Source organism: Aplidium turbinatum, chromosome 6, assembly GCF_918807975.1.
Source record: "Aplidium turbinatum chromosome 6, kaAplTurb1.1, whole genome shotgun sequence".
Lineage (NCBI taxonomy): Eukaryota > Metazoa > Chordata > Ascidiacea > Aplousobranchia > Polyclinidae > Aplidium > Aplidium turbinatum.
The window spans coordinates 10,268,270-10,294,732 of NC_137477.1; the positions used below are offsets into that span (position 1 = coordinate 10,268,270).

Here is a 26,463-nt window from a genome sequence, read left to right on the forward strand (position 1 = left end):
CATTGACCCAGGAACGAATGAAAATAATCAATCAACTACAGAATGAAAAAATGAAAGGAAATATATATGCATATTGGACAATGGACGGAAATATTTTCTATTCAAAAGGTGAAGACAGAAGCAAAAGGTATTCTTTGTTGCCTTTTCAAACCCTTGCTCTCAATTAACTTTAATACTGTTACTGTATGCTACATTTAATCTTCGTATAATTATGTACTGTTTTAAAAGTTAAATGATGGTACAAGTTTTGATGAAATTGCCTTGACCAGTCCTATTGAAGGTGCCATGCCCTTAAAGTACCCATGTAGTAAATGTTTCAAACCCTGTAAATCTAACCAGAACTCTCTATGCTGTGATGTCTGTAATGAATGGATACACTTAAAATGTACCTATATGAAATATGAAGACTTTGTGTCCCTTGGGGCCTCCACTGATCCATATTTTTGCTGTCAATGCTATCCAAATATGTTTCCTTTTACTTCAGTACCTACCTGTGAACTAACTAGCTTATTTTCTGATCAATCTCATCCCGATGTAATTGATTCACTCAAAAGATTACCCCAAAAATTTGACTCTAATTACTGCAAACCAGATTGTCTAATAAAAACAGTTGATTTAAATTTGGAAAAAGCTTTTACACTACTGCATATAAACATTCGAAGCCTTTCAAAAAACTTTGCTAGTCTGGAAGAATTATTGCTTCAGCTGCAAGTAATGCCTGATGTGATTGCAATATCAGAAACAAAACTTCAGCAATCTACATTCTTTCAAATTTCGCTACCTGGATATAACTTTTTGCATAATGATTCCCCAACCTCAGCTGCAGGGGTAGGTTTGTTTATTAATAAAAATTTTGTCTTTAATATAAACAATGATATTAGGTTTGATGTAACTGGTTGTGAAAACCTATGGGTTGAGATCAGAGGTGGGCAGTAGCGCGCTACTTTTGTAGCGGCGCTACTAGCGGCGCTACTTTTTTGGTAAAAGTAGCGGTAGCAGCGCTACTTTTTAGTTGGAGTAGCGGATGCAGTAGCGGCGCTATTTTTATTCCAAAGTAGCGGTAGCGGGAGAGGCGCTACTTTTTTTCAGTCGCACTCCCGCTACCCGCTACTTTTTAATTTAAATTGAAAAAGATGCTTGTTTTTTTTGCAATAGACCTACTGGCGTGGTCAAGCAGCTATATAGCCTAATCGGCTTGGTTGCAAAGTTTCGGTCTTTTCTAGCTGACGTCAACTTCTTCGGCGAATATCTCCGTGTGATGAAACCTATCTGCCAGGCTTTAAACATTCTCCAGGGCGAGTCCAAGGCATATTACGGAGTCTTGCTTCCAACTATCACAATTTGCGGGAAGAAGTTGACCGAGATCAGTGACCTTGTGACCTGTGAGGAGTTGAAAGTGAAAGTCCTTGAAGGGGTGAAGAAACGATTCAACAAGTGCTTCAACAACATGAAATGCGTTATGGCATGTCTTCATCCCTCCTTCAAGACGTCGTGGCGACTATTTCTGCACTACGTTTCCACGGATGATGCTGACGCACTGCGAGAAAAAGTCAAGACAGATGTAATTCGACTGTTGCCGGAGACATCAAGCCAGGTTGATACCGAGTAGAGTGACACTAACACCAGTCATGGCTCCGAGGATGTATTTTTGGAGTGTTTGCGCCATCCCATGAAACGTCGCTGCAGAAGGAAGCAACAATTGTGGACGCCTTTTTTTCGGACAAGAGCAAGTCCTTGAGCTTTTCGGATAGGCTACCGAGTTAAAACATCTGTTCATTAAATACAACACCCCCATTCCTTCCAATGCTGCGGTGGAGAGACTTTTCTCTGTTGGAAAAGATGTGCTTAAGCGAAAGCGGGCAGGACTTAGTGACTCTCATTTTGAAATAACAATGAACTTCCCTTAGAATGTGTTTTCTATAACGACGTTAAAATGACAGCCTAAACGAATGATAACATTCGTTTTCAAGGTCATTTTTGCGTCAGTAGGGACTTGAGTGTTTCCTAGTGTCATTTTAGACAAAAGTAGCGGAAGAAGTAGCGGTAGCGTGCGCTACTTTGGCCCGAGTAGCGGTAGCGGGTAGCGCGCTACTTTTGTGAATTGGTAGCGGGTAGCGGTAGCCCGCGCTACTTTAGCCCAAGTAGCGGTAGCGGGTAGCGCGCTACTTTATAAGTAGCGGGTGCCCACCTCTGGTTGAGATACAACTGGCAAATCAAAAAAAGTTGGTCTGTGGTGTAATATACAGACATCCAACTTATGACTTTAGTGAATATCAACGTCACCTGTTAGCATCAATAGATAACTTGAATCAAAACAACAGCACCTATTACATATGTGGTGACATGAATATAGATCTACTAAAGATAGAACACAACTTAAAAGTTAAAAACTACTGGCAGTGCTTAGAAAGTGCTGGTTGTAGCTCCCTAATTAACAAACCAACAAGAATTTCATCTCACAGCTCCACTCTCATTGATCACATCTACACAAACGATGTAGTTCATAATAAGAAAGCTCGTATACTGCTAAGTGACATATCCGATCATCTTCCAATTATTACACTAATAAACTTGACTAAACCAAAATGTAATGCACACACTAGTCTCATTCGTGATATAAAAAAGTTTAATCCTGAACAGTTTCTGTGTGACCTTGATGAAAATCTGAATTGCACTTCTGTAAATACCTCTATGAGCAAATTCATTAGCATATTTGAAACAGTTTTACAAAAGCATGCACCACTAAGGAAACGTACTCGTAAAGAAAAAAAATTAACAGGAAAACCTTGGATTACTAAAGCAATCTTGGTGTCTATTAAGCACAAAAACAAACTATTTCAGTCAAGGTTAAAAGTAAACACTATCGAAACATTAAATGAATACAGAGTGTACAGAAACAAACTAACACATATTAAAGAACAAGCTAAAAAAATGCATTATAGCCAATTAATTCAAAGCACTCATCATAACACATCTAAGCTATGGCAAACAATAAATGACATAACAAAATTTAAAAAAGGTTGTAAACTACATACCCCTACAAGTATCAAAAAGGAAGATGATGAAATCATCTCCGACTCTACTGCTATTGCTAATTCGTTTAATGAATACTTTGCTAACATAGGCAATAAAATGGCATCAAAAATTTCTGCTCCACCTCAGGATTGTTATTATGACCCTGTCTCAGTTATTCCTAACCACCCTAAAACATTTTTTCTTAAACCTATTACCACTGAAGAAGTATCAAAACATTTAAAAAACTTGAATGCAAATAAAAGCACTGGGATGCATGGAATACCAATTAAGTTTTTAAAAATGTCCTCTCCAATTATTTCTCCAATCATAACTACCTTATTTAATGAATGTATTGTACAAACCACGTATCCAGACCAGCTTAAAGTAGCTCAAATTGTACCAGTTCACAAGTCTGGTTCATTTGAAACCTGTAAAAATTATAGACCTATATCACTTCTCTCCCCAATTTCTAAAATATTTGAAAAATGCCTCTATGAACGGATTTACAGTTATTTTGACAAATTAGATCTTCTGACTTCATGTCAACATGGTTTCAGGAGTGGTCATTCTACCTCACTCGCTGTCTCTCACATATACGATGAATTTATTTCAAATATAGATAAAAAAAACATAACTTGTTCAATAATTCTTGACCTTGCAAAAGCATTCGATACAGTAAATCATGATATCCTAATCAAGAAATTACAAAGATATGGAATACGTGGACTACCTTTGAAACTATTAGAAAGTTATCTCACAAACAGAAAGCAATACACAATAATTAATGGTATGGCATCAGGTCTGCGCAGTGTAACATGTGGTGTTCCACAGGGTTCCACTCTTGGACCGTTGTTATTCATTATTTACATAAACGATCTTCCTTCCATTTCTTCTTTCCAAGTGAGCCTTTTTGCGGATGACACCAATTTAACTATGTCCAACAAAAATCTTTCTTCTCTAGAACAAAACGTCAATACAGAATTGATCAAAATTGACAACTGGATGAAAATGAACAAGCTCTCCATTAACTACAACAAAACTGAGTACATGATACTAACTAAACAAAAGCTCGATGTAAGGATGCACGTTACGATAAACGGAATTAAATTGCAAAGAAAAAAGTGTATTAAATATCTTGGTGTATTAATTGATGACTCTCTCAACTGGAAATGTCACATTCAAAATGTTTGTAAAAAACTTGCTAGAGGCTCCTGGGCCATTCTTCAACTTAGAAATTATGTGGATACTAACACACTGAAGACTGTGTATTACAGTCTTATATATTCTCGTCTTCAATACTGCATATCCAGCTGGGGTGGAGCTTGTGACAATGCGCTGGATCAATTATTTAAGCTGCATAAAAGAGTTGTTAGAACCATGACATTCAGCAACTATACAGCTCACACATTGCAACTCTTCCGAAAACTACAACTGTTAAATATACAAGAAATTTATAAACTGGAGATAGCAAAATACATGCACAGAGTCCATTTAAATTTATTACCAGAAACGGAATGTAACATCTTCCACAGACTATCTGAATGCCACTCACACAATACGCGCCAATCATCCAGCAGTAACTATTTTGTTTCAAGGGTGCGTACTGAATTAGGTAAAAGGCAGATATTAATAAGGGGTCCTAAAGTGTGGCATGAGGTCCCAGGTGATCTCAAAGGTCTTTCTCCAACTTCTTTTAAAAGAAACTTTAAACACTACCTTCTTGATTTAAACGACACTGTTGAATAATAACTGTTTTGTCTATATAATTACATTATTCTATTCTATTTGCTCATCTCTTTGGTATATATATATAATTATATAAATCAAATGTAGTTATTACTATCTGAAGCCTTTACAAATTGTTTCACCTAACGGATCATCAGAAGGTCTTATTCAAATAGAATTCTATTTGAATAAGACCTTCTGATGATCCGTTAGGTGAAACAATTTGTAAAGGCTTCAGATAGTAATAACTACATTTGATTTAATTCGCTCTGCTTTGCCTTTTTGCTTGGTATTGAGCACTTTTTGTAGTATTAATAGTTTTCATTGTTTTTTTTATATAATTATATATGTTGCTTTTTATCTTTTTTTCTGATTAAAATTGTCGATTAATATCTCTTAAACTCCACTCACAATTAATTCATTCAGCAGCATGGTAAACCTGCTTAGTTTGTTTGCTTTTTTTTCTCTCCTTTTTTGCATAATGAAAACATGTGTATCTGTATCACCAAATGCTTGATTTTTTGTATATGTGTTTGTGTATTTACTGTATACGTATATGTTATTTAGGCCTACATCACCTAGCTTGAGGTGGCTGCTGACTAGATGACCGTTTGGTCTTTTCGCAGTCTCCTCGTCATATGACACACAACCGATTATTGTATACTTTGTATTCTTTTCATGTTTGTGTTTGTGACAAATAAATGAACTGACTGGTGACTGACTGGTGTTGGTTACAAAATTTGTTAAGCTTTGGTATTACAGTAAAAAAGAAAAGGCCCAGGAAAAATTCACTTTCGCTCACATGACACGCAAAAATGAACCTAAAGAAAAACAGCCCAGTGAAACTTTGCACAGCAGAAAATAGTAGCGTTAGTGCAGAAGTTTTTCCGACTCGTGCCCAGAGCATTATGATGTAAGAAGCCACACGACCTCGTTCGGTGCAAGTTCAGTTATGTGGCGTATTAAGCAGCTACACGGCGCTTTGACTCTTCAAGTGCACGTCGTTGATCTGATGAAAGCCTTTCAGAGTGACTTCACTGAAATTTTAAAAAGCCTTCTAAACCTTAGTTATAGTTCTCAAATGGCAAAGAATTATCAAGATAAAGTGATTAAGGTCGACGCTAAAGCTGGTGTGTCCGCCGTGAAACTTAATTTGTACGCCGAGATAGCTGCTCAGACCGGACACGTTTGTCCGCCGTCAACAAAAACGAATTTCGAGGCCTTTTCATACTGATTGTTTTTACAATGTTAGGTAAAAATATAGTTTTTTGCATTCTGTGTTATATGCAGATAGCATCATTACATCACATGTCAAACACACAGATGTTTATTTACCATCATGTAAGCCGCAATTAAGTTTCGGCTGGACAATATTTTGCAAAAATATTCTCTGATATACGATTCAGTAGGCCGTGTGTTAATGTTTCAGAGGACGTTCGCGCCAAACCCCTGAAACAGCTTCGTCAAACACCAGGGGTTCGATTGGAACCCTGGTTGGTTAAGAACCACTGCTTTAGAGTAATTATTAATATTACACTGTATTTTTCTTGCAATATATTATGGCACTGTACCTTATTTTTTACTGTACCGTATTATTATATATCTGTATCATATCCTCTTGAAACGTTAAAATAGGGGCAAACGACAAAGCTTTGAACTCCGGTAGCAACCTCTAAATATCAACCAATCTTTATGAAAATTCACATATATGTCATTTTCTCATCAATGCTAACAATATTTTAGGGTGAGACATTAACATTTACAAAAAAGTTTGTTTTGGACCACCCTAATATATATATATACAAGAAATTGACAAATCAATGTTTTAGATTCTATTTGAATAAGACCTTCTGATGATCCGTTAGGTGAAACAAATTGTAAAGGCTTCAGATAGTAATAACTATATGATATTTGATTTAATTCGCTCTGTTTTGCCTTTTTGCTTAGCATTGAGTACTTTTTTGTAATAGTTTTCATTGTTTTTATATATGTACTATATATTCTATTTGAATAAGACCTTCTGATGATCCGTTAGGTGAAACAATTTGTAAAGGCTTCAGATAGTAATAACTATATTTGATTTAATTTGCTCTGCTTTGCTTTTTTGCTTGGCATTGAGCACTTTTATATTCATATAGTAAAATATTTTTTTATTAAATTTTCAGGAGTATGGTGTGGTATAATTAGTTTAAATTTGTTTATTAGTATCTAAAAATTGTCAGATTTGGATCAGGATCTCAAAAAGCAAAAGTCTGGATACAGTGTCTTAAAAATCTTAGATTTGTACACATCTGTTGCATATTACGTACAATATCGACTACTCTGATGCATAAATGTAGATTCTGTGAGCAATTCCTTTTTACGAGAACCCAACTAAGCAAGCATATTGCTGAAAACCATGGCTCACCAATTGATGTTAAGACTCATGAAAAAGTTGATGCAACTAAAAAAATATTTGAAGTACCGGTATCATCTTTATGGGAAACGAGTTCAGAAGCAGTGACAAGTGATGTAACTGGAAGACAGGCTAATGATTGTATGGGACAGACTGCTGAAGCCTATGAATTAAATAATATATCAGAGAAGAAAAGTTTTTCATCTCAAAAGTTTTGTGGTTCTCATGTAAAATTTGTTTTAAAAAATCTGGAACATTTATGGCCACCAGGGGGTAATGGACATGGTCTCAGTCGACAGGCTGCACAAGAAGTTGGAAAACTTTGGCTTACTAAATTATGCTTCTTATTGAAAGGTGGGTTTGGCAAAAATACATTTTATCACTTGCACTCATGCAGTTTATAAAGCATCAATTTAATGAATTCACTTTGCCTTTAAATTTTAATCGTCAATTGGTGCTTATCAATTGCACACTTAAATTGTAGGTAAAGTGACATTGGCAATTATGGTTTGTCTGGCTCTATTAGATATTCTTCTATAAACCTGTGTTGAAGAGATACAAGTGTATGCCCAGTGTTGTACGCGTCAATGAAATAAATTGACGGCGTCAGCGCGAATTGCCTAAAAACTTCACGGCGTAAAGTACTGCGTAAGCTCTTAAAGAAATTGACGGCGGCAGCATCAGTCTAATTTCTAGCGCTATTTTAGCCAGTGTCTCGCAAAACGGAAGTATTTCATCCAAGTTTAGGCTAACAATAGCTGTAAATAAAGAACAGGTATTATGCTTTGAGACTGTATTGTAAGTAGCTGCTTAGCTTATTAGTTATTTCCTTGTAGAAATACAAGCATTTTAAAATGTTTGTCTGACAATCTGCTGCGTTTGGGACGCATAATGTCCTTTCCAAGTGAAAACATGCGTTCCACAGCCGCGCTGGATGATATTGGTGTGTTGTATTTCAAAAGCAAGCCTTGAAAACGTTCTCGGAAAGGTATCACTGTTCCAAGCGTGCTGTGATGGTTTAGCGTATATATATATATAAATCTTTTAGCGAGGTCCACTGCACCAACATCGCTCTTTTCAGGGGCATGGAGCTCTTGAAATATAAAGTACGGTATCTTCAACCTCCGCGATGACCTTCATTGAATTTTCGCTTTCCCTCTCTGATCTCTCGTTCTCGATACTGTTCACGATATGAGTGATCACCATTTAACGAACTTCTTCTGCTTGTATTCCAGGTAGCCATTCCAACCAACGCGAAAGCCGGTAATTCGGATAAGCCGCGCTGGCCAGAATACATTGTGAAACTAAATTTTCCATGAAAACATAAAACAACGCATAGCGCGTGACGCTTAAAATCGACAAAATAGTTGACGGCGCTATCACTTCCGCCAATTAAAAAATAAACTAACGGCGCTAGCCTCAGCGTCAACAAAAAGTTGACGGCGTCAACGTACAACACTGTGTACTGTATGCCAAATAATACTTCTGTCTAAATCTGATGAGTGCGTCAGTAATAGTGTGTGATGTCTGTTTTGGTAATTACAGTATTTGAATGATGAGCGTGTATTCTTCTTCCTATTTTACGTCTGATTTCCCAGAGTCGGGGTTGGACGGGCCTGACAAGGCACATTCTCAGTCATCACTCCTCACGATTTAGGGGGCTAATGTTGGTCATCTGCCACTGCTTCCTGTCATCATTTATTTTATTAGCCCACATTTTCTTGAGACGTCCAGGTTTGTTTGTGCTGGGAACTGGCACATCTCGGAATGATTTATCCATCTGCTACTCCTTTCAATATGTTCAAACCAGTGGAGACGATTAAAACGAAGGACATTTTCATTTATAAATATAACATTAATTATATAAAATATTTATCGTAAGTGCAGACAGGACGTCACCAGTTCGACGTCGAGGTCTCATCAGTATAGCAAACGTACACTAGACTTGAATGCCTTTTTACTATATATATATATATATATACAGGGTCATCAATATTTAGCGTTACAATCTATTTCATCCATCGAGGTTCTGGCTAAAGAGTCGAGAGTGTCGTATGGGACCATGTCAACTTTACTCCGAAAGGACCTGAAGATGTCTCCATTCAAGCATGTCAAGAAACAACAACTTTCTGCTCAAGTTGTTGATAAACAACTCCAAAGATCCCAGATTCGTCTTTCCTGCATTCAGGATGGCATGCTACCAAATCTCGTTTTCAGTGATGAGAAGAAATTTGATGTTGAACATCACTTTAACACCCAAAACGATCGGGTTTGGTCGAGGGATGGGATGAAGCATCTCGAGTGGTAACAAGGAAACAATGTGCCACCTCAGTGATGGTCTGGGCAGCCGTGACAGAGTCCGGTAAAAGACCCCTCTTTTTCGTTGACCAGGGGTGAAATTGAACCAGCAAAACTATCGAGATGACATCCTCGTTAGCGCATTGTTGCCCTGGGCCCACAAGCACTTCAAAAAACGTCCCTGGTCTTTTCAGCAGGACTCTACACCATCACATGGGGCTAAAAATACTCAGGAGTGGCTTTCCGAGAATGTCCCGCACTTCATTCTCAAAGAGGAATGGCCCCCATCTTCTCCCGATCTGAATCCCCTTGATTTTGGGATCTGGTCATACCTTGAGAGCAAGGTCTCGGCCACTCACCATCAAAGTTTGGAAGCTCTGAAGGTGAAACTGCAGAAGGAGTGGGCCAAAGTCCCTTAGAAAGTAATTCGTGACACATGCAAGGCTTTTCCTAAACGTCTTCAACTAGTTATTGACGCAGATGGAGGACATATTGAATAATATTTTGTGTATTAATTCTCTATTGCTTTTTCCACAATAATACATTTGCCAAAATTCTAAATTTTCTTTCATTTCATAAATATAACCAATTTGAGTTGTAACGATAAATACTGATGACCCTGTATATATATATAAGCAGGCCTCGAAATTCGTTTTTGTTGACGGCGGACAAACGTGTCCGGTCTGAGCAGCTATCTCGGCGGACAAATTAAGTTTCACGGTGGACCACTTTTAGGTTTGATCGTCATGCTTAATTACTCTATCTTGATAATTCTTCGCCATTTGAGAACTATAGGCTACAGTAGGTACGGTTTAGAAGGCTTTTTAAAATTTCAGCAAAGTCACTCTGAAAGGCTTTCATCAGACCAACGACGTGCGCTTGAAGAGTCAAAGCGTTGTGTAGCTGCTTAATACGCCACATAACTGATTAACTTCCACCGAACGAGGTCGTGTGGCTTCTTGCGTCACAATGCTGTGGACACGAGTCAGAAAACTTCTGCACTAACGCTACTATTTTCTGCCATGCAAAGTTTCACTAGGTTTTTTTCTTTAGGTTTATTTTTGCGTGTCATATGAGGGAAAGTGAATTTTCCCTGGGCCATTGTAATACCAAAACTTAACAAATTTTGCTGTAATAGCCTACTCGTATAATCTAATTTTGTAACCAACCTTACCTTATCAATATTACCGGTACTCGGAGATCAAAGCCATACATTGTGACGTAAGACTTGAACTAAGTTGCGCATGATTACGGTAGTGTAGAAGTACCGGTACTACCACCGATTCTTAGCGAAGAATTCACCTTTGTTACGCTGGTCATCAATCGTTGAAGCAACGTAAAAAGTAAACCGACAGTTTTCCTGCTTGAATGGAAGCTAAGGGATACAGTATTCACATTTTCTAGATGCGCGCTAGAATGCACGGAAAATTACATTCTCGCAACAATTATTGTTCGTGCTATGCAATGACGATTTGTATCGCTAGTTTCTGTGTTATTTCTCGGCGGACAAATATGACCGATCTAGATGGTACTTCCCGCGGACATCACATGCTGTGACGGCGGACATATCTGCCGTGATGTTCGAGGCCTGTATAAGTGTATAAGTAATTCAGCGTGGTGATTTTTCTATTTGTGGTACGTAAGCAACCACATTTGGATACTTTCACCCACCTTGCCAGAGTGTGCAAACTGCTGAAGCGGTGAGCTATGCTCAATGCAACAGCAAGGTGTCTACTAGCAGAGTGCTCAATTGGCGAACCAAGAGCATTATCGTAAATATACTATTAAATAGCTATATATAATAATATATATGCAGGAAAAAATTATCGTTCAAGCAAGCATTCTAAAGTGGATTTTATGGGTCTTCTTAATGAAGCATTCCATGTTGATCCATTTTTGTCTCGCCCAACTTTAAAGGAATTGCAACAAGAGACTGGTCTTTCCAGACTAGGAATCACTTTATGGTTCAAGTGGAGTAGAGAAAAGCTTCAGTACATTTCTCCAAAGCAAGTGAGAGGACTTATGGTATTTGCTGATATTCTGAGACATGCATCACAAAATTTTAGGTAGATTACATTGAAAGGTTTTCATGTTTGCAGGGATGTTATGTTTTGCATTGATTTTGAAACTGATTAATGATTGAAACCGTATGATAGTGTACTAACGGTCTGCTACTATTCAGAGAAACCGATTTGGAGAAATATTATACCAATTCAGACACAGCTTTTTTCGGAGAAAGCCTTTTTTGGAGTAAGCAAAAATCTCGTAGTTGCATCTGTTTATTCAAAGGAATTGATTTACAAAAGAGGTTATTCACAACAAATTATAGCCTCTTCCATTAAAGCGTAATTTTTTGCAGTTTAGTGTTTATGCATACAAATGTAAAAGTTTGGATAAAGACTGAGATACAGAGCGCATGTCAATTTAATGTGAGCAAATGTTTTAATTTAATAGTTCAAAAATAAATTTTAGTATGCTTTTTAGTTTTCGCTAAATTTCAATTCAATTGATTTTTCTTTGTGGGAATGCGGAAAAACGATATTGTGCCAAATAAAACACAGTGATAGAACAAACAAAAAGAAAAGGTGGCAAAGTTGTAATGGTTTAAGACGTGCATGCAAAGATCTAATTTCAAATTGCCCATCCAAAATTGTTTCGCATGAATCATTACCATGGTCAACACATCAGTGGCAAATCTGGCAATCGTTTCTTTGAAACATCATACATTAACTTTACTAACTTGTAGGTTAGTAAACTAGTAAAAAACTACTCTTCTTTATCAAATTTATGAAATCAGATCCCCTCAACGTTACTAGCATGGTCCCCCACTGTGACAGAATCGATTATTATAGGTTAGGTTAATTGCCTTAAAGCTATAAAATAAGTATTGCTAGATATCACTATAGCCTATACCAGTGGTTCTTAATCTTTTTTGTATGTTTTACCCTTTTAACAAAGAGGAATATCAGATTTACCCCCAATAGATAAAATGGTAGCCTACCGGTAATCATTTATTAAAAAAAGGAAAGTAACAAGTTCCATCAGTTATATTCAATGCGACCGCTGCCCTTGCTTTTTGGCAACGAGTTGTTCAATGTCTGATAAAATAGGAGATAATGCACAACAAATATCGGATTCAATATGAAGTTGGTTTCGTGCTTTAGATTTGATAGTAGGCTATAAGCAATGCAGAGAAGCCGCATTCGCATAGGTAAGTTGAAGAAAACGTGACCGTAACATTCAGAGCTTGAATACCTATCCTTGGATAGCAATGCTATATTTTAACCCAAAACTTTTCTAGGTTGCAAGAGTGAAACTCATCTTTTGCAAAAGAATCGTTTGTTAATTTTATAAATTCTTCTTGGATTACTTCAGGAACATCTTTCACTTTACATACAGAAGGATTTCTCGCTACTTTCATCAAAATGCTGCCAGTATTGATCTCGGGAAAATATCGTTCAAACTCCTCTTGCAAAGTTTGAAGATAGCTGATGATGTCATCCTTTAAGATTTGATTGAGATCATCTCCAGTTATCTCCGTCAAGCGGTGAAATGATATCTACAATACCTTCAGCTGGCACAATTTTTCTGTCCCGTCAACTGATGTGGATATTTTGATTGATAGCTCATTTACCCCCAAAACGAGGAAATTTACCCCCAGGGGTAAATTTACCCCAGTTTAAGAAATGCTGGCCTATACTCACAAGATATCAGCTAATTTACATCTACCTCACTGAAACAATAACCTTACCCAAATGATTCCTACAAATTTTGTAAATAAACAGAAGCCGCTACTGCAATTTCAAGAAATCATCAAATCGCTTTTCCCCGAGTTAGTATTTCTCCGAATCGGATTCTCTAAAACGGGCCATTCTAGTCTACTAAGCATGAGTTTTTAAGTTTTGTAAAAATACTTGATTTTTGCTTATTTGATTTCTACTGGTACGTGTCAAATTATATTTCCAGGTTCTAATTTCCCTTTGTTTGAAATGCGATTTTTTTTGTTCTCATAGCAATAAATAGGTTTTTAATTTTAGCCACATTGTAAAGTCCATTTCAAGGTCCCAAATCTTCAAATTTTGTCATTACAAGTCTTTTTTATTTCAGATAATGTTATCAACTTTCAATAAGGATCAATATCCTGGACCTGAATTAGTAGCAAAGCTTGAAAAATCAACTGGATTGAGCAAGTCAAAAATTGAATCGTGGTTTAGAGTGTCTCGTGCTTTATCAAACATATTCGATCCCAAATTAGCAGACAAAGAAGAAATGGTAGGCTATTTATGTGTTTTATGCCACTTCATGCCATTAGAAGGATTAGAGTGTCTACTTTATGCTAACATCATAATTTTGCATTTGAATCTCGCTTGTTTATTTTGGTTTGCCTTGTTTTATAAATATACAATTTGAATATTTGTTAAAGTTCCTTTTTGCATTTACTGAAGATATTGTGGAGAATGTTCAAGAGGAAAATCAAAGGCATATCCGATGAAGATGTTGATTTAATGGCTGAATTGTTGCAAATGGAAAAGGCGCATGTCTATAAGATATTTCTGACCTGGTGCCAACGTTATGAAGTGGATAATTACATGACTCCGGCGTTGGAATCCTCACAGCGACCAAACATTAATCTTTCATCGACGCTTTTTCTGAATTGTTGTACTGACGATTTTTTTAAACAAACTTGCAAGGGTAATGACTCAGTAACTTACAATCATAACTCAGTCATTCGGACACCGATCATACCTTCCCAGTTTTGCTCGAGTTTCACTTCCTCTTCAGAAGAGAGCATTGAAGCCAACAATATTGAAGATGAGTTCTCAAGTAGGTCTGAACTCGGAGCTATGAAGCATAACTGTAAGCCTACTTTTTCGCGAGCATTTGATGAAAGATTTCCTTGTAGCAAGTCGTCACATTATGATATTTCGTATGTGTGTTCACCTCGTATTGACAACGAAAACCAAGCGGCAGCTACCTCATCAAGAATAATTACAAATAAAGAAAACGACGGTTACTTGCCTACAGAAGACGAAAATGATGACTTCTTGTCTGAAGAAGAAAATAATGATTTAGGTGAAAATTGTTGCAACTTACCTGAAGAAAAAGAAGAGCCTAACATTAGGTTACCTGAAGAAGAAGGGCCTAACATTAGGTTACCTGAAGAAGAAGAAGGGCCTAACATTAGGTCACCTGAAGAAAAAGAAGAGCCTAACATTAGGTTATCTGAAGAAAAAGAAGAGCCTAACATTACGTTATCTGAAGAAGAAGAGCCTAACATTAGGTCACCTAAAGAAGAGCCTAACATTAGGTCTCCTGAAGAAGAGCCTAACATTAGGTTATCTGAAGAAAAAAAGGGTGACGGCAACTTTCCTGATAAAAATAATTTTGCTTGTTCTTCCAAACTAGAGGATAGTGGTATCTTATTCAACGAGAAGAACAACAGCAACAACTTATCCAAAGAAGAACGCATCAATCACAACTTAAGTACTGATGAAGAAGATGGAAGCTTTCCAGCAGAAAAAATGGATTTTGGAAAAATTCCAGCTGAAGAGGAGAGTAGTGGAAAATTATGCATAGTGGAAACAGACGTGGAAGGCATCAACAATCTACCTAAAAAAGCGGATTGTGAAATATTGCCCTCAAAAGATGGAAATACTTTTCACCTACCTGTCTTAGACTATAACAAATATCCTCTTGTTATTGTGGAAAAGATTGAGGTGAGTCCAGATTGCTTTAGTTGATACTTTTAGTGTTTTTTCGACTAGAGAGTTCGTGCGTTTTGTTTATCATTAAATTTGTGTTTGTTGGAACATTGCATCTGACCGCAGAGTAAAACGTACATAACATTTGGTAATTCAAAAAACAAACATCATACAAATTTGTGTTCAACGTTAAAGCGCTTTAGGTGAAGTACTTTTAGAAGTCACTTTTTAATCTTTCAAATACTGCATAAATAACGCTGGGATTGGAAGGACTTTGCATTAGGTTATATGAAATTTTTCCCACGGAAGTAATTTAGTTAAACACCGAATTTCATACCTTAATGCAGGGGTCACCAAATGGCGGCCCGCGGGCCGCATGCGGCCCGCCACGCTGTATCGCTGCGGCCCGCGAAAGGTATCAGCGTGCAAGTATAACCAAAAATACTTTTCTTGAGGAGTCAATGAGCATGAAGGTAAAAAATACTTTCCGGGAAGCATATTTTCGCTTTGCATACGATTCCACCGACGGACCATTCAGATTGTAGTTCTAAGTGGAGATCGCTTAACGTTATTCCAATGCGATGTCCAGCCACACTGTCCCAGTGGTTGATTAAAACGTCTGTTTTCAATGTTCTGTGAGCATAGGGTTGCTTATTTTAAGTTTGCAAATATCATGTAAACACTAGTGTGCGTTTCACCGTTATTGTGCTTCACGAGCAGTATTCTCTTTATGCAAGTTTTTGTTAGCAAAATAGGCCAGTGTGCCAACTCAATTTATAATAAATTGGCAAAATATTTTTTAAATTTAAAGACATTTTCTGGTTGTATCAAGAAAATGAAATATCTTCTGACAGGTGTTGGTTGTATTACTTCCGGTCGTAATATGGTTGTATTTTCATAAGACAACTTCTGGTTGCATTATGAAAATATTTAGTTTGGTACTCAACTGCAAAATGTTGTTAATCAACAATTTTTGTCATGCTGATAAGCACCGCAAGTGACAGTTGTCTAATAGTCAAGAAATACGGTTTTATAGACTCTCACAAAAAGATGAAAAACCAACTCATTGCTTTTTTAGAGGGAACACCGTTCATGAGTTACGACAGAAACGTTTTTTTCGGTGATTTCTACAAGCGTTTGTTTCATGGTGCCAAGTTTCTTTCTCCCTGTTATTGGAGCCTTTTTTTCGCTGATATGTTAGCAGCATAGAAGGTCACTGTTGTTGCCTGTATTGCGATGCGTCAAACATTTCTTTGGTTACTGAAACTGTTAATTGCAAGATATCTTTTGCGAAGCGAAGTGACAACACCACTCTTTGCTTGGCGATGAATATTCTAATGAAACCGTTCGCCTCGCTACAAGTGCGCAAAACAAGTGGCCTCGTTTATTAGATATTGTTAAAGAAGTCAAAAGTGTTGTTAAAGGAGCTTGGCCTGGCAGTAGCGTTGTTCGACTAATTTTGTTGCTGCGGTATTCTAAGATAAATAGTAACAACATGTAACGCTGAATACTGCGTACAAAATGCGTTCATTTCTAGCATAAGAGTCAACCTACCTAAAATTTTATTAGTGCGGCCCGCCACAGCTCTCCTTAGTGCCAAAGTGGCCCGCATGCAAAAAAGGTTGGTGACCCCTGCCTTAATGCATCTTGTTGTTCCAGCTTGTTCTGTGAACAAATAGATGATGCGACCATGTGATGCTTGTTTAATTTCTGGCTTTCGCAGTGAGCTAAGGAGTTTGATGGGCAATCCCACAAGTGACTGTATATACTTCAATGACAACATTTAAAAATATATACGAATTCTTCAAATCTCTTGCTTTGGTTGTCAAGTCTCCGACAGTGGTTTAAAGCTTTTGCAAGTGCAGCGTCCTACCAGTATCGGACTTGCAGTGAGACTTTTTCAGTCAGGCGATGCACTTTCTACAAATTATGAACTTCAAGATCTTTTGAAGGCGAGTCATTCCATACATTTTTTTTAACGTTAACTAGCTGGAAAGTACTTCGTTTCTTCCAAAAGGATCCGTTAAGTTTTTCTGTTGAATATAACAACCTGGATTTAGTATCTGACCAGTATAATATCGATTATTTTGTGGTCACCATTTCGCAGGACTTCACACACAACAACACACTTACGACAGGTTTTCCAACTGCATGTAGTAAGTTTTGTTTGGATATTTGTTATTAGCTTTGTACTTTGTGAGAAATTCCAATTCGTTTATGCTGCATTGTGGTCCTGCGAGACGCACCAGTTCAAACATATGATAATAAAAAAAAATAGCAAAAAACATGGTACACAGTAATAACTTATGACTTGATAGAAGTTAAACTAAATGGATTACAAATTACATTAAATGTATTAATCATTTTCTTTTGCATCCGTTGTGCTAACCTACAGTAACGTCGCCTACTTAATCCGTAGCCTACACTCTACAGTATAATAAAATAGTACATAAGCCATTACAACATTGTTGAAAGCAGCCAAAAGTCATGCAGTCAAGAAAACAGCTTCTCGCATTTTGAAATTTCATTACATGTTTTGCTATGATGTAACCGCCAGTGAGGCGTTGACTCCACTAGACCTGCCAATCTGTAATGCACACAATTAACTGTGTTTTGTGTGCAATACGAAATAACACGTTACAAGTGTTCATATTGACCAATTTCTTTAATTTCGAGTTATTCGTCCGATTCCCAGTACCATATTTTATTATAACTTTTTTTTCATTGTGACACATTTTATCACGACATTTTACACTTATAACTCACTGTCTATCATCTATTCAGATTCTTACGAAAAGCATCCGGCCACTACATCAACCAGTGTACAAACGTTCGTCAAAGCTCTGGAGAATGTCTTTGAAGCCAATGTCGATGGCCCGAGAAAGCCATCCAGCCATGGCTTATTGGACCAACTTTCAGACCACCAGTTGGTTCTAAATGTTCTCAAAAAGCTGAGACGCAAACAACTGAAACGAGGCATTCCCTGCAGGGTTAAAGTGGCAAACGTGAACATAGAAAAGGGTAAATTATACACTGCCAGCTACAGGCGGAAAACACGGGACCTGAAACGTATAAAGGTTGGTAGGCGTATGTTGTACTGAACTATGCTAAGGTTACTGTTCAAAAGAGACTACACTTTACTACTTTCTTCAATTTATGTTTTTTAATACGGTCAACTGTACTTATTCAGACCACAAAGGGAGTTAGTCGTTTGCTCTTCTGAGCGGGAGAGTTGCACACAAAATTAATTTTGAGATCAATAAGAAACTGTTGGGCTAATAACGAGGTTGACTTGGCAATTATTTAAAGAAAAAAAAAATTTGAGGTTATCAAAATTATAGCCACGGACAAATTTTACATTTGAGACATAATAATGCATTATTTTTTTGTATCAAAATGAGCTTCAGCAAACATTATGAAAGCTTCAACCGGCGCCAGTGAACATCACGTTTCAAAATCATGTACCCGATGGTCTACTCTACGACAATACAGCCGATTTCAGTGTGTTTTATTGAAAGCTTGCTAAATTGCGCTATTTATCCTACACCAAACAGTGTGCATTGTCTGCGCGAACTACTTGTACCAATCAACATAATAGCTGCTCGACACCTGCTAAAAATTTCTAGCCCGTCCCGAGTTATCTTCGCTGCGCAAGGGTGGTAAAAAACAGAGTTTTCGACCCCTGGAATTCCGAAAAATAAGGTTTCAAATCAAACGCAGAAAATTACAGCTTGTGCAAGAGCGTAATCTTGCAGCATATCCAGACGTTGAAATGATGAAAAATTTCAACAACCTAACACAGTGCTTTTGCAGAATCGTTGCTTTCCTTCATACCTCCCGAGAAGAAGTGTTCGTACAGTGAAGGACATGGACGTGGAGCACGAGGATGTCCACAAAATGAAGAAAAACCCCACTCAAGCTTCTGACTTTGCAGTTCTAAACGTGCTTTATAAGGATCAGCAGGTTGGCGCACCAACGCTCATAAAATTCATCAGTAGACTACAAGCAAGTCGATTATTTGAAACCAACAAATGTTTTTAGTGCATTTTAAAGTAAGGATAACATAGGAATGTGACCATAGGCGTCGATTTTTTCTTAGAAGAGAGGAATTCTGGGTGGGCGAGAGTTTTCAAACAGATTTCATTGAATGTGTATGTTTGCAAATTCGCAATGGTTCAGTCTTCGAAATTAGCATATTTTTACTTCGGCAAAAACATTGCCGAGGCCAAACGGCAAAAGTTGTAATTGACTCGGCAATTGCTGTGAACACTTAGTAGGAAAAGATTATACTAAAACATGTAAAACGAGAAACGAAAAATATACTAGAGTATTGCTGCGCGGAAACAATCGGCCACCCCCACTAGTGGGGAACAAACCGTCGATGGATTATGATGATACTAGAGTAGTCTATCACGAACGCATTGTTTGATTTGTTGTGATGTAATAATACCAAAAGTAGTGATAAAGCGAGCAACCCGATACGCACGCTGTTATGGTAATTCACGTTAAAAAACTCACGGGGAGGAGGAAAGTAAGTTAATAAGGGGTTGATTCAACGTTCGAGTCAGCACAAATCGATTTAATTTTCTCGGCGGGTGAGCCTTGCGTAACGTAACAATAACAGTGAGCCTTGCGTAACAACAATGCCCAATAAGAAATTTACGCTTGTTTTACATTAATTCGACATCTAGTACCGTTGAATTATCATAAAATAACGTTAATTGCTCAACCAGGTAGAGGTAACATCAAGAGCTCCCTGCGAGAAGATTGCCTCGATTTGCGTAAGCTTATAAGCCAACATAATTTCGGCACAATTAGGACACTGCGAGCAACACAAAGTCTGTGTGATAAACTAGTCAGAATCGGCATCATCAGATGCTGTATCAGCTGGACGAGATAACAGAAAGCGAGGCGCAACAAGGAGTAGATGCTTACAATAATTTGACGTAGAAATCAATGCAAATAGGGTGATATTTCTATAAAAGATTCTCCCAGCTGGGCACGTGTCTAAGAGCCGGCGAAGTAGGAAGTAACCCAAATAAAACATCCCGCAATAGTAAGATTGAATCAACATCCTAGTTTGGTGTAGTCTAAGAAAATTAGTTTTTTCTTGCAATCTTGTGGTCCTTACAATCACCTCGGCAATTACCGACGGTAATTTCGAAGAGTGTGGTTTACTGGTTAGTCTTTCTCACAAAGACTGCGTTTAGCGTCGCTGCAGCAATTATTATTGCAATATTGCTTTAATAGGTTGGATGTTTTCTTTCTTGCACCTTACGATCTTATGAGCGCTGCTAAACTAAACAAACTTCTCTTAAATGTTTTCCTTTGCGACCTAAAAAGCGCGTGACTCGTGACCTGTTATCTTTAAAGTGGCGCCTTCGGATTTGCCGCATTTTCATTTGTAAAAGCGATTGTTTCAGTACGTCTTTAGTTTGTGTCGGTTATTTTATTGTAATGTTCATTATGATGTCATATTAACATTCCCTTACGCTGACCGGGAACTGAAGTTTGATTGTGACGTAACGAAAGTGAGACCATTCGCAAAAAAGATCAATCGTGGCTTTCTCTCACTAGGAATTGCCAGCTGTGGCGGTTGCCGTAACAACAACATTGCAGTGAGTACCCATTTTTCCACGCAGCGTTGTTGCGGAATTGCTTTGTTCTGTCGGATACTTAGCGAGAGACATAGCGTAGGCACAAAAAGTTGCGCTGCTGTTGGTTAGATAATCCAGCGTTTAAGAAAAACGGAAATAATTGTAACAAACACTTCATAAGTGTCATGAAAACAGGGTGGGCGAAACATATTTTGCCCACCCTCGTTTCACGGCAGGGTGGGCGTCGCCCACCCTGCCCACCCTATTTCGACGCCTATGAATGTGACTATATCGGTTTTCAAGAATTGCTGTTTGACACATTATTTCATTGTAGTAGCTGTTTTGGTTGACTACCCTGTCATTTATTTAATTTCAATCGTTTGATAAATTTTGCTTTGTGTCGAAATGAACGTTGTGAGCTGTAATAACACTGGACTAGTCAACAAATTTTTATTAATTTTTTAATCAGAGATACAGATGATTTTTGTTGCACTGATGCCGAATCTGCGTTTGTTTTTCTTACATTAGGTTTTCAAAATACTTGCGCTTTAACATTTTGCAAATTTGCATATTTAATAATATTTATGAATTAAGTCAAACTGTGTTTCATATTATTTTTTTCAAAGTATCCTATAAATTCTCATTTGACAGCTTCACTGCACCCTTATCGTGTACTGTAGCAATGTTTTGAAACAAAAAACTACAGTTCTAATAAAAAAGGCAAAAAAATATCACAAATAACCAACTGCGTACATATCGTTTATCTTGAGGGTGGAATTGATACATATTGTATACGCTTGCGCAACTAGTATGCACTGGTCGTTCTAAACAATCCTCTTGAGCATTTTTGAGTCCCCTCACCAACAACAGAAAAAAAAACGGGTCTGCTACTATTCGGTGAGTCCGATTCGGTGAGTCCGATTCGGTGAGTCCGATTCGGTGAGTTCCTAACCTCTAACCCTAACCCCTAACCCTAAAACGGCAATGATAATTAGGCTACGGTACCCAATAATTAAAAAAAAAAAATTGAAAAAATCCTCCGTTAAGGGATCGGACTCACCGAAACGGGTCATTCCGTGCTATCAAACACATAAAATGCTTTGAATATGGGTTTCATTTGTACGAATGGCTCGGACCATCACGACACAGTATCCAGCAATAATCGCCCATCGGTTCTTCATTTCAAAAACCTTGGTAGCGTGCCTCCATTACTTGTATATCCTGATGAAAAATCGTTCACCTTGCTCATCACTGACTGTACCAAGGTTAGCAGGGAAGAAATCTAGATGTGAGTGAAGAAAATGTATCTTTAAAGACGTGCGACAGCCCATCTCTTTGTAAGCTTCAAGCAAGTTTTCAACTCCCTTCTTAAACAAACGTGACATTCTATTGCCTAAAACGTCTGCGCACAGCCACTGAAATGCTTTCTAAGTGCTCACGGAGTTAGTGCTTTCTCAAAATCTGAATCTTTCGAAACTTCTCCAATTTGTGAGCCAACTAAGATGTCTTCTTTGATTTTTGCTTTGCTTATTTTGGAAAACTTGTTGCAGAGAAAGGGGAAACCACTGGAATTGGTCTTGGTCTTACCCAGCTGTTTAACAAAATTCTTTATTAAACTCAGTTTTATATGAGGTGGTGGCAATAATTTATCGTTTGGCTCAACTTAAGTCCCGACACTTCTAATAATTGCGTTTCCTGTAATTATTAGACCCCGATCGAACAAAAATAGAAGGCGCCATACTTGAGTTTCACTCTTGTTTGGATCATCAGTGGTGCATATCCATGTGTCTTGAGCGAGGAGACGTGGTCGAGTGGTTAAAAACGGCATACTGGACAGTGGACACCGAAGTATACTACAGTCTCGACACTCAAGTCAGAGACTTCCACTACTGCTATCCAAGTTGGAAGATCGGTTCCCACTTGAGACACATAGAAATGCACCACTGATAGTTTCACACACCAAGGGTGAAACTCGAGTATGACGTCTTCCATTTTCGTTTGGTCGGGGTCTAATGTAAACTAATCTAATCTAAACCCTCACATCTCAGTTTCCTGGAATGTATAAGTCTCTTGGTGGTCAGTTCTGATATTGTCTTCTGAAGTAGCACGACTATCCCATAGGCAGAGAAAGCAGCAATGTTTATTGAACCCTCCTTACATTCCCATTAAAATGCCGATGATCTTAAGATCTCCACAATGTTTCAGTTGTATTCACTTTGCCGAATCGCACTGAGGGGTATTTCAATATTTTCTTAAGATTCCTTTAAACGCACAGAGTGTGCCACAGGAACATATGGTTTTATATTATCACTGTGGAGAAAAACTGATTTAAGGCTTCTTTTGGAGGAGTCCAAGAAGAGGCGCCACTCACTTGCCACATGCTCCTCTCTCAATTTTTCAAACAAACTTGTTATATCATGACAGTAGCACAGCGTTCCATCCACTTTGAATACTGTTGACGTCATAGTTATAAATTACAAGGCATGGTGAAATCCGCATTGAGCAAGCTTTTATAAATCAAGCTTTAAAAACAAAAAATGTAAATCTCAAAACCGTGATGAGCTAGAAAAAAAGTAAAGACAATTTTTGAAATTATCGTCACAAGTACGTTTAGGGACACATAAATCCATCTCTGATTAAAATTTGCTGTTGATCAGTATACTGTAATGTTCCAAAGACAAGCAAGGCATTATTAAGCATTATTAAGGTTTAAGCATTATTAATATATTTTATATATTTACAAATAAATTCAATTATTTTTAGGCTTTATTCTAAGCCTTCAAAAGGAATCTGAAAATTCACAAGGAATACAATAAACTTCAACTTCGTCTTATTAAATTTCAACTTGATATATTACACATCGCATCAGCAGAAATCGTTACAATTTTTACACTTTCCTCTGGACAATAATATGCACTTTTGAAGCGTAAGCTTGGCAGAACCTTATACACTGGAACTTTGTAAATTCAGAATCAACGATATCTTCAATTAACGAAGCCATGGCAACGTGGAAACACCAAACGAGTTGAATCCCCCACAGACGCCGAAAATGCTCTTTATAACGCAGTACAGGATCACCCCACTTCATCGGACGAATCTGTCATTCACGGTAGATATGTGCTTAGAAAATAGAAACTATAGTAGATGCACTTCATTAATATATCCGCAAACGTTCTGCTGTTTGTCAAGTGACGCTATGAACTTGTTGTGTTGTTAAGAACACAGGGAATTTTTTTTATTTTTTCTATTTGTGTAATTTTTGATGTACAGTATATATACGGTATATGAACATTTTGTGAAAAAAAAACGAATAAAATCTTGACGTTTTCTTGCTCAGAAATGAATCGTTAACATGAAATGAATGGTGTCCGACAAATTGTTTGTAAGCAATTGTTCGTAAAGCAATTGTTCGTAAGCAATTGTTCGTAAGCAATTGTTCGTAAAGCAATTGTTCGTAAGCAATTGTTCTTAAAACAATTGTTCGTAAAATTAATTCTTCGTAAAACAATTCTTCCTAAAGCATTTTTTCGTGCATGCAGTTAAAATTTGATGTATACGAAGAAATGCTTTACGAAGAATTGTTTTACGGATTTTATTTTACGAAAAACAGTTTACGAACAATTGTTTTACGAACAATTGCTTACGAACAATTTTCCTATAACCGAAATGAATATTGAATAGTGTTTCTCGACAGCTGATTGTCGCATGAATTGACAGCGATAGACACTGTGTTTCGCCCATGAAGCTGTGCTTGTCAGTATCGCACCACTAATTCTGCCACTGGCAATCAGCCACCACCTGTACCAGTCAGTTAACTCTTAGCCCTGTTTCTTTCCACAAAGATAACAACTGTTAAGTTATGACAGTTTAACAGCCAAAAACAGTTTTATTACCTAAAAAAATAACAAGCATTCTTCACCATTTTTTATTTGCATGCAGATTCAACACCCGATCGTAACGATGTCTCTTTCGGTAAAGACGAAGACTGTTTATGTGAGCGATTGCATTTTCATGATTTTGCAACATCACTTTAGACTTGATACTTTAGACTATTTCCATTTCAGTAAAAACATTCGGCTGTGACACCGCCGAAGTTGATAGTTAGTGTAAAATTGTTGTACGGTTGGAGAGAAACTTTAACGTTTTTCTTTCACGAATTAGAAAGGGATTTGTATATGTTCTACAGTTTACACACGCCACCCACGCTTATCTGCGCCATTATTGTTCGTTAAATTTGTTATTGATTTAAGTCAAAGTAGTTAACTCTGTCCGCCCCGATAGCTCAGTTGGTAAGCGCGTGACTTCTGGAACGAAGAAGCTGCAAGATCAAGCGGCGCATGTTCGACTGTTGGGGAGTTCGCTTGAGCAGCGCATTCGAAGAACTGCTCTACATTCATCGGCATCTAATGGACACTGGATGGAATAATTGCCTGGCAACAACACTTTAACAATCTGAAACTTTACTTGTCAATCTCAGAAATAACCTATCAAAGCTTTGTCAGTCCGAGGATAAAGATTCAAAACCAACCTACCTTTGGCACCAACTCCCAGGCTTATGCAAGTTATAGGCCTATCATCTAAACTATATTTCATGAAAGTCTGACACCGGTCTCAGGCGGATTTGCACTTCATATGTTTGTGTATATATTTAGAAAAAAATGACTCAGCCTACTTCTTTATGTTATTTTATTTTTTAATTTATAAACTGCCAATTTTAACTTTCAGACATCGTTGAAGATGTGAATAACGAAATGTCTTGTGATTATCTGCAAAGATCAACATGCCCTTGAAGCCAAATTGGATTTCTTCACCTTACTAGCTTATTTTTTTCAGTACCTTGTCGTGAGGGATTGTTTCCGTGCAGGCCACTGGCATGTTGCAATTTTGAACCGACATGATGCTTTCGCTTACCCAACATGGTGACTTGGATATTAGTGTTTAAGCAAAGGCACTGCCAAAATGATTAATGGCAACTTTCGTATCAGGTTGGTTGTCGTCGTGTTTTTGGTTGTTATGTTATCCTGGAGGATTTCGGACATGTCATGACGAATAGTAAAGCAATGTTTTATTTGTGATCCTGCACTTCGCTGATGTGACAGGAAATTAAACACCGACACAAAGAAATGTACGAATGATTTACTAGTCGTCGGACACAACAATTGGAATTTGGCCAATTTAGTGTATTTTTGTCCGAATTTTAGGCTGCCTGGCAAGTGGCAAACCTGATTGTTTTGGACCTTCAACACCAAATCTCAATTCATCGTGGCAAGTACAGTTTTATTGGAGGTATATTTTTCCCGTGCGTTTTATGTGCTTATACGCTCAAAACCAATCTTTTTGTATTGATATTATTTTTGTTGCATTTTTTCTTCCTTATTCCAGTTTTTGAGACGTATTGAATTAAACAGAACTTTGTCTCCAGTAATCTCTAAAATTGAGTTGAGTAGGGGAGATCGGTCACCAGTGGGACTCTACCGTTGTGTTTTTTTAAACGTGGTGAACGTAAATGACTGAAATTTTGCGTGTGCAAGTCTTCATCGTGTGTCACACGGCCGTAGCCCAGAGTATCACGCAAGCTCTTGCACTGTGCAGAACATCTCGCTGTTTGCACAGGGCATTCGAGGAGATGTTGCGTCGTTTGCTCCTATCCACATTACAACTTGTGCTTTCCAAAGAATATCCTCAGTACCGCATCAACGTCTTACATCTTCCAATACCAGTTCTTAAACGG

The 26,463-nt window shown here is 37.6% G+C and overlaps 1 protein-coding gene across 5 annotated transcripts; it reads left to right on the top strand.

The window, feature by feature from the left end:
- On the top strand, window positions 1-26,157 carry LOC145772114 (uncharacterized). Of its 5 annotated transcripts, XR_014289280.1 has the most exons (11): window positions 6,919-7,489; window positions 11,250-11,443; window positions 13,541-13,705; window positions 13,879-15,150; window positions 17,243-17,291; window positions 17,920-18,212; window positions 18,949-19,098; window positions 23,703-23,841; window positions 24,672-24,725; window positions 25,458-25,717; window positions 25,934-26,157. XR_014289280.1 is itself a non-coding variant. In XM_082583951.1 (10 exons), exons 1-10 carry the CDS (start codon window positions 67-69, stop codon window positions 25,520-25,522), a joined length of 2,442 nt encoding a protein of 813 aa, XP_082440077.1. In that variant the 5' UTR covers window positions 1-66; the 3' UTR covers window positions 25,523-26,157. The 5 variants fall into 5 exon arrangements, 4 of the variants coding, with proteins under 4 accessions (XP_082440077.1, XP_082440076.1, XP_082440079.1 ...); XM_082583951.1 differs by lacking the exon at window positions 6,919-7,489 and adding an exon at window positions 1-127 and having other exon boundaries at window positions 25,458-26,157; XM_082583950.1 differs by having other exon boundaries at window positions 25,458-26,157.
- Window positions 26,158-26,463: the final 306 nt, after the last annotated feature.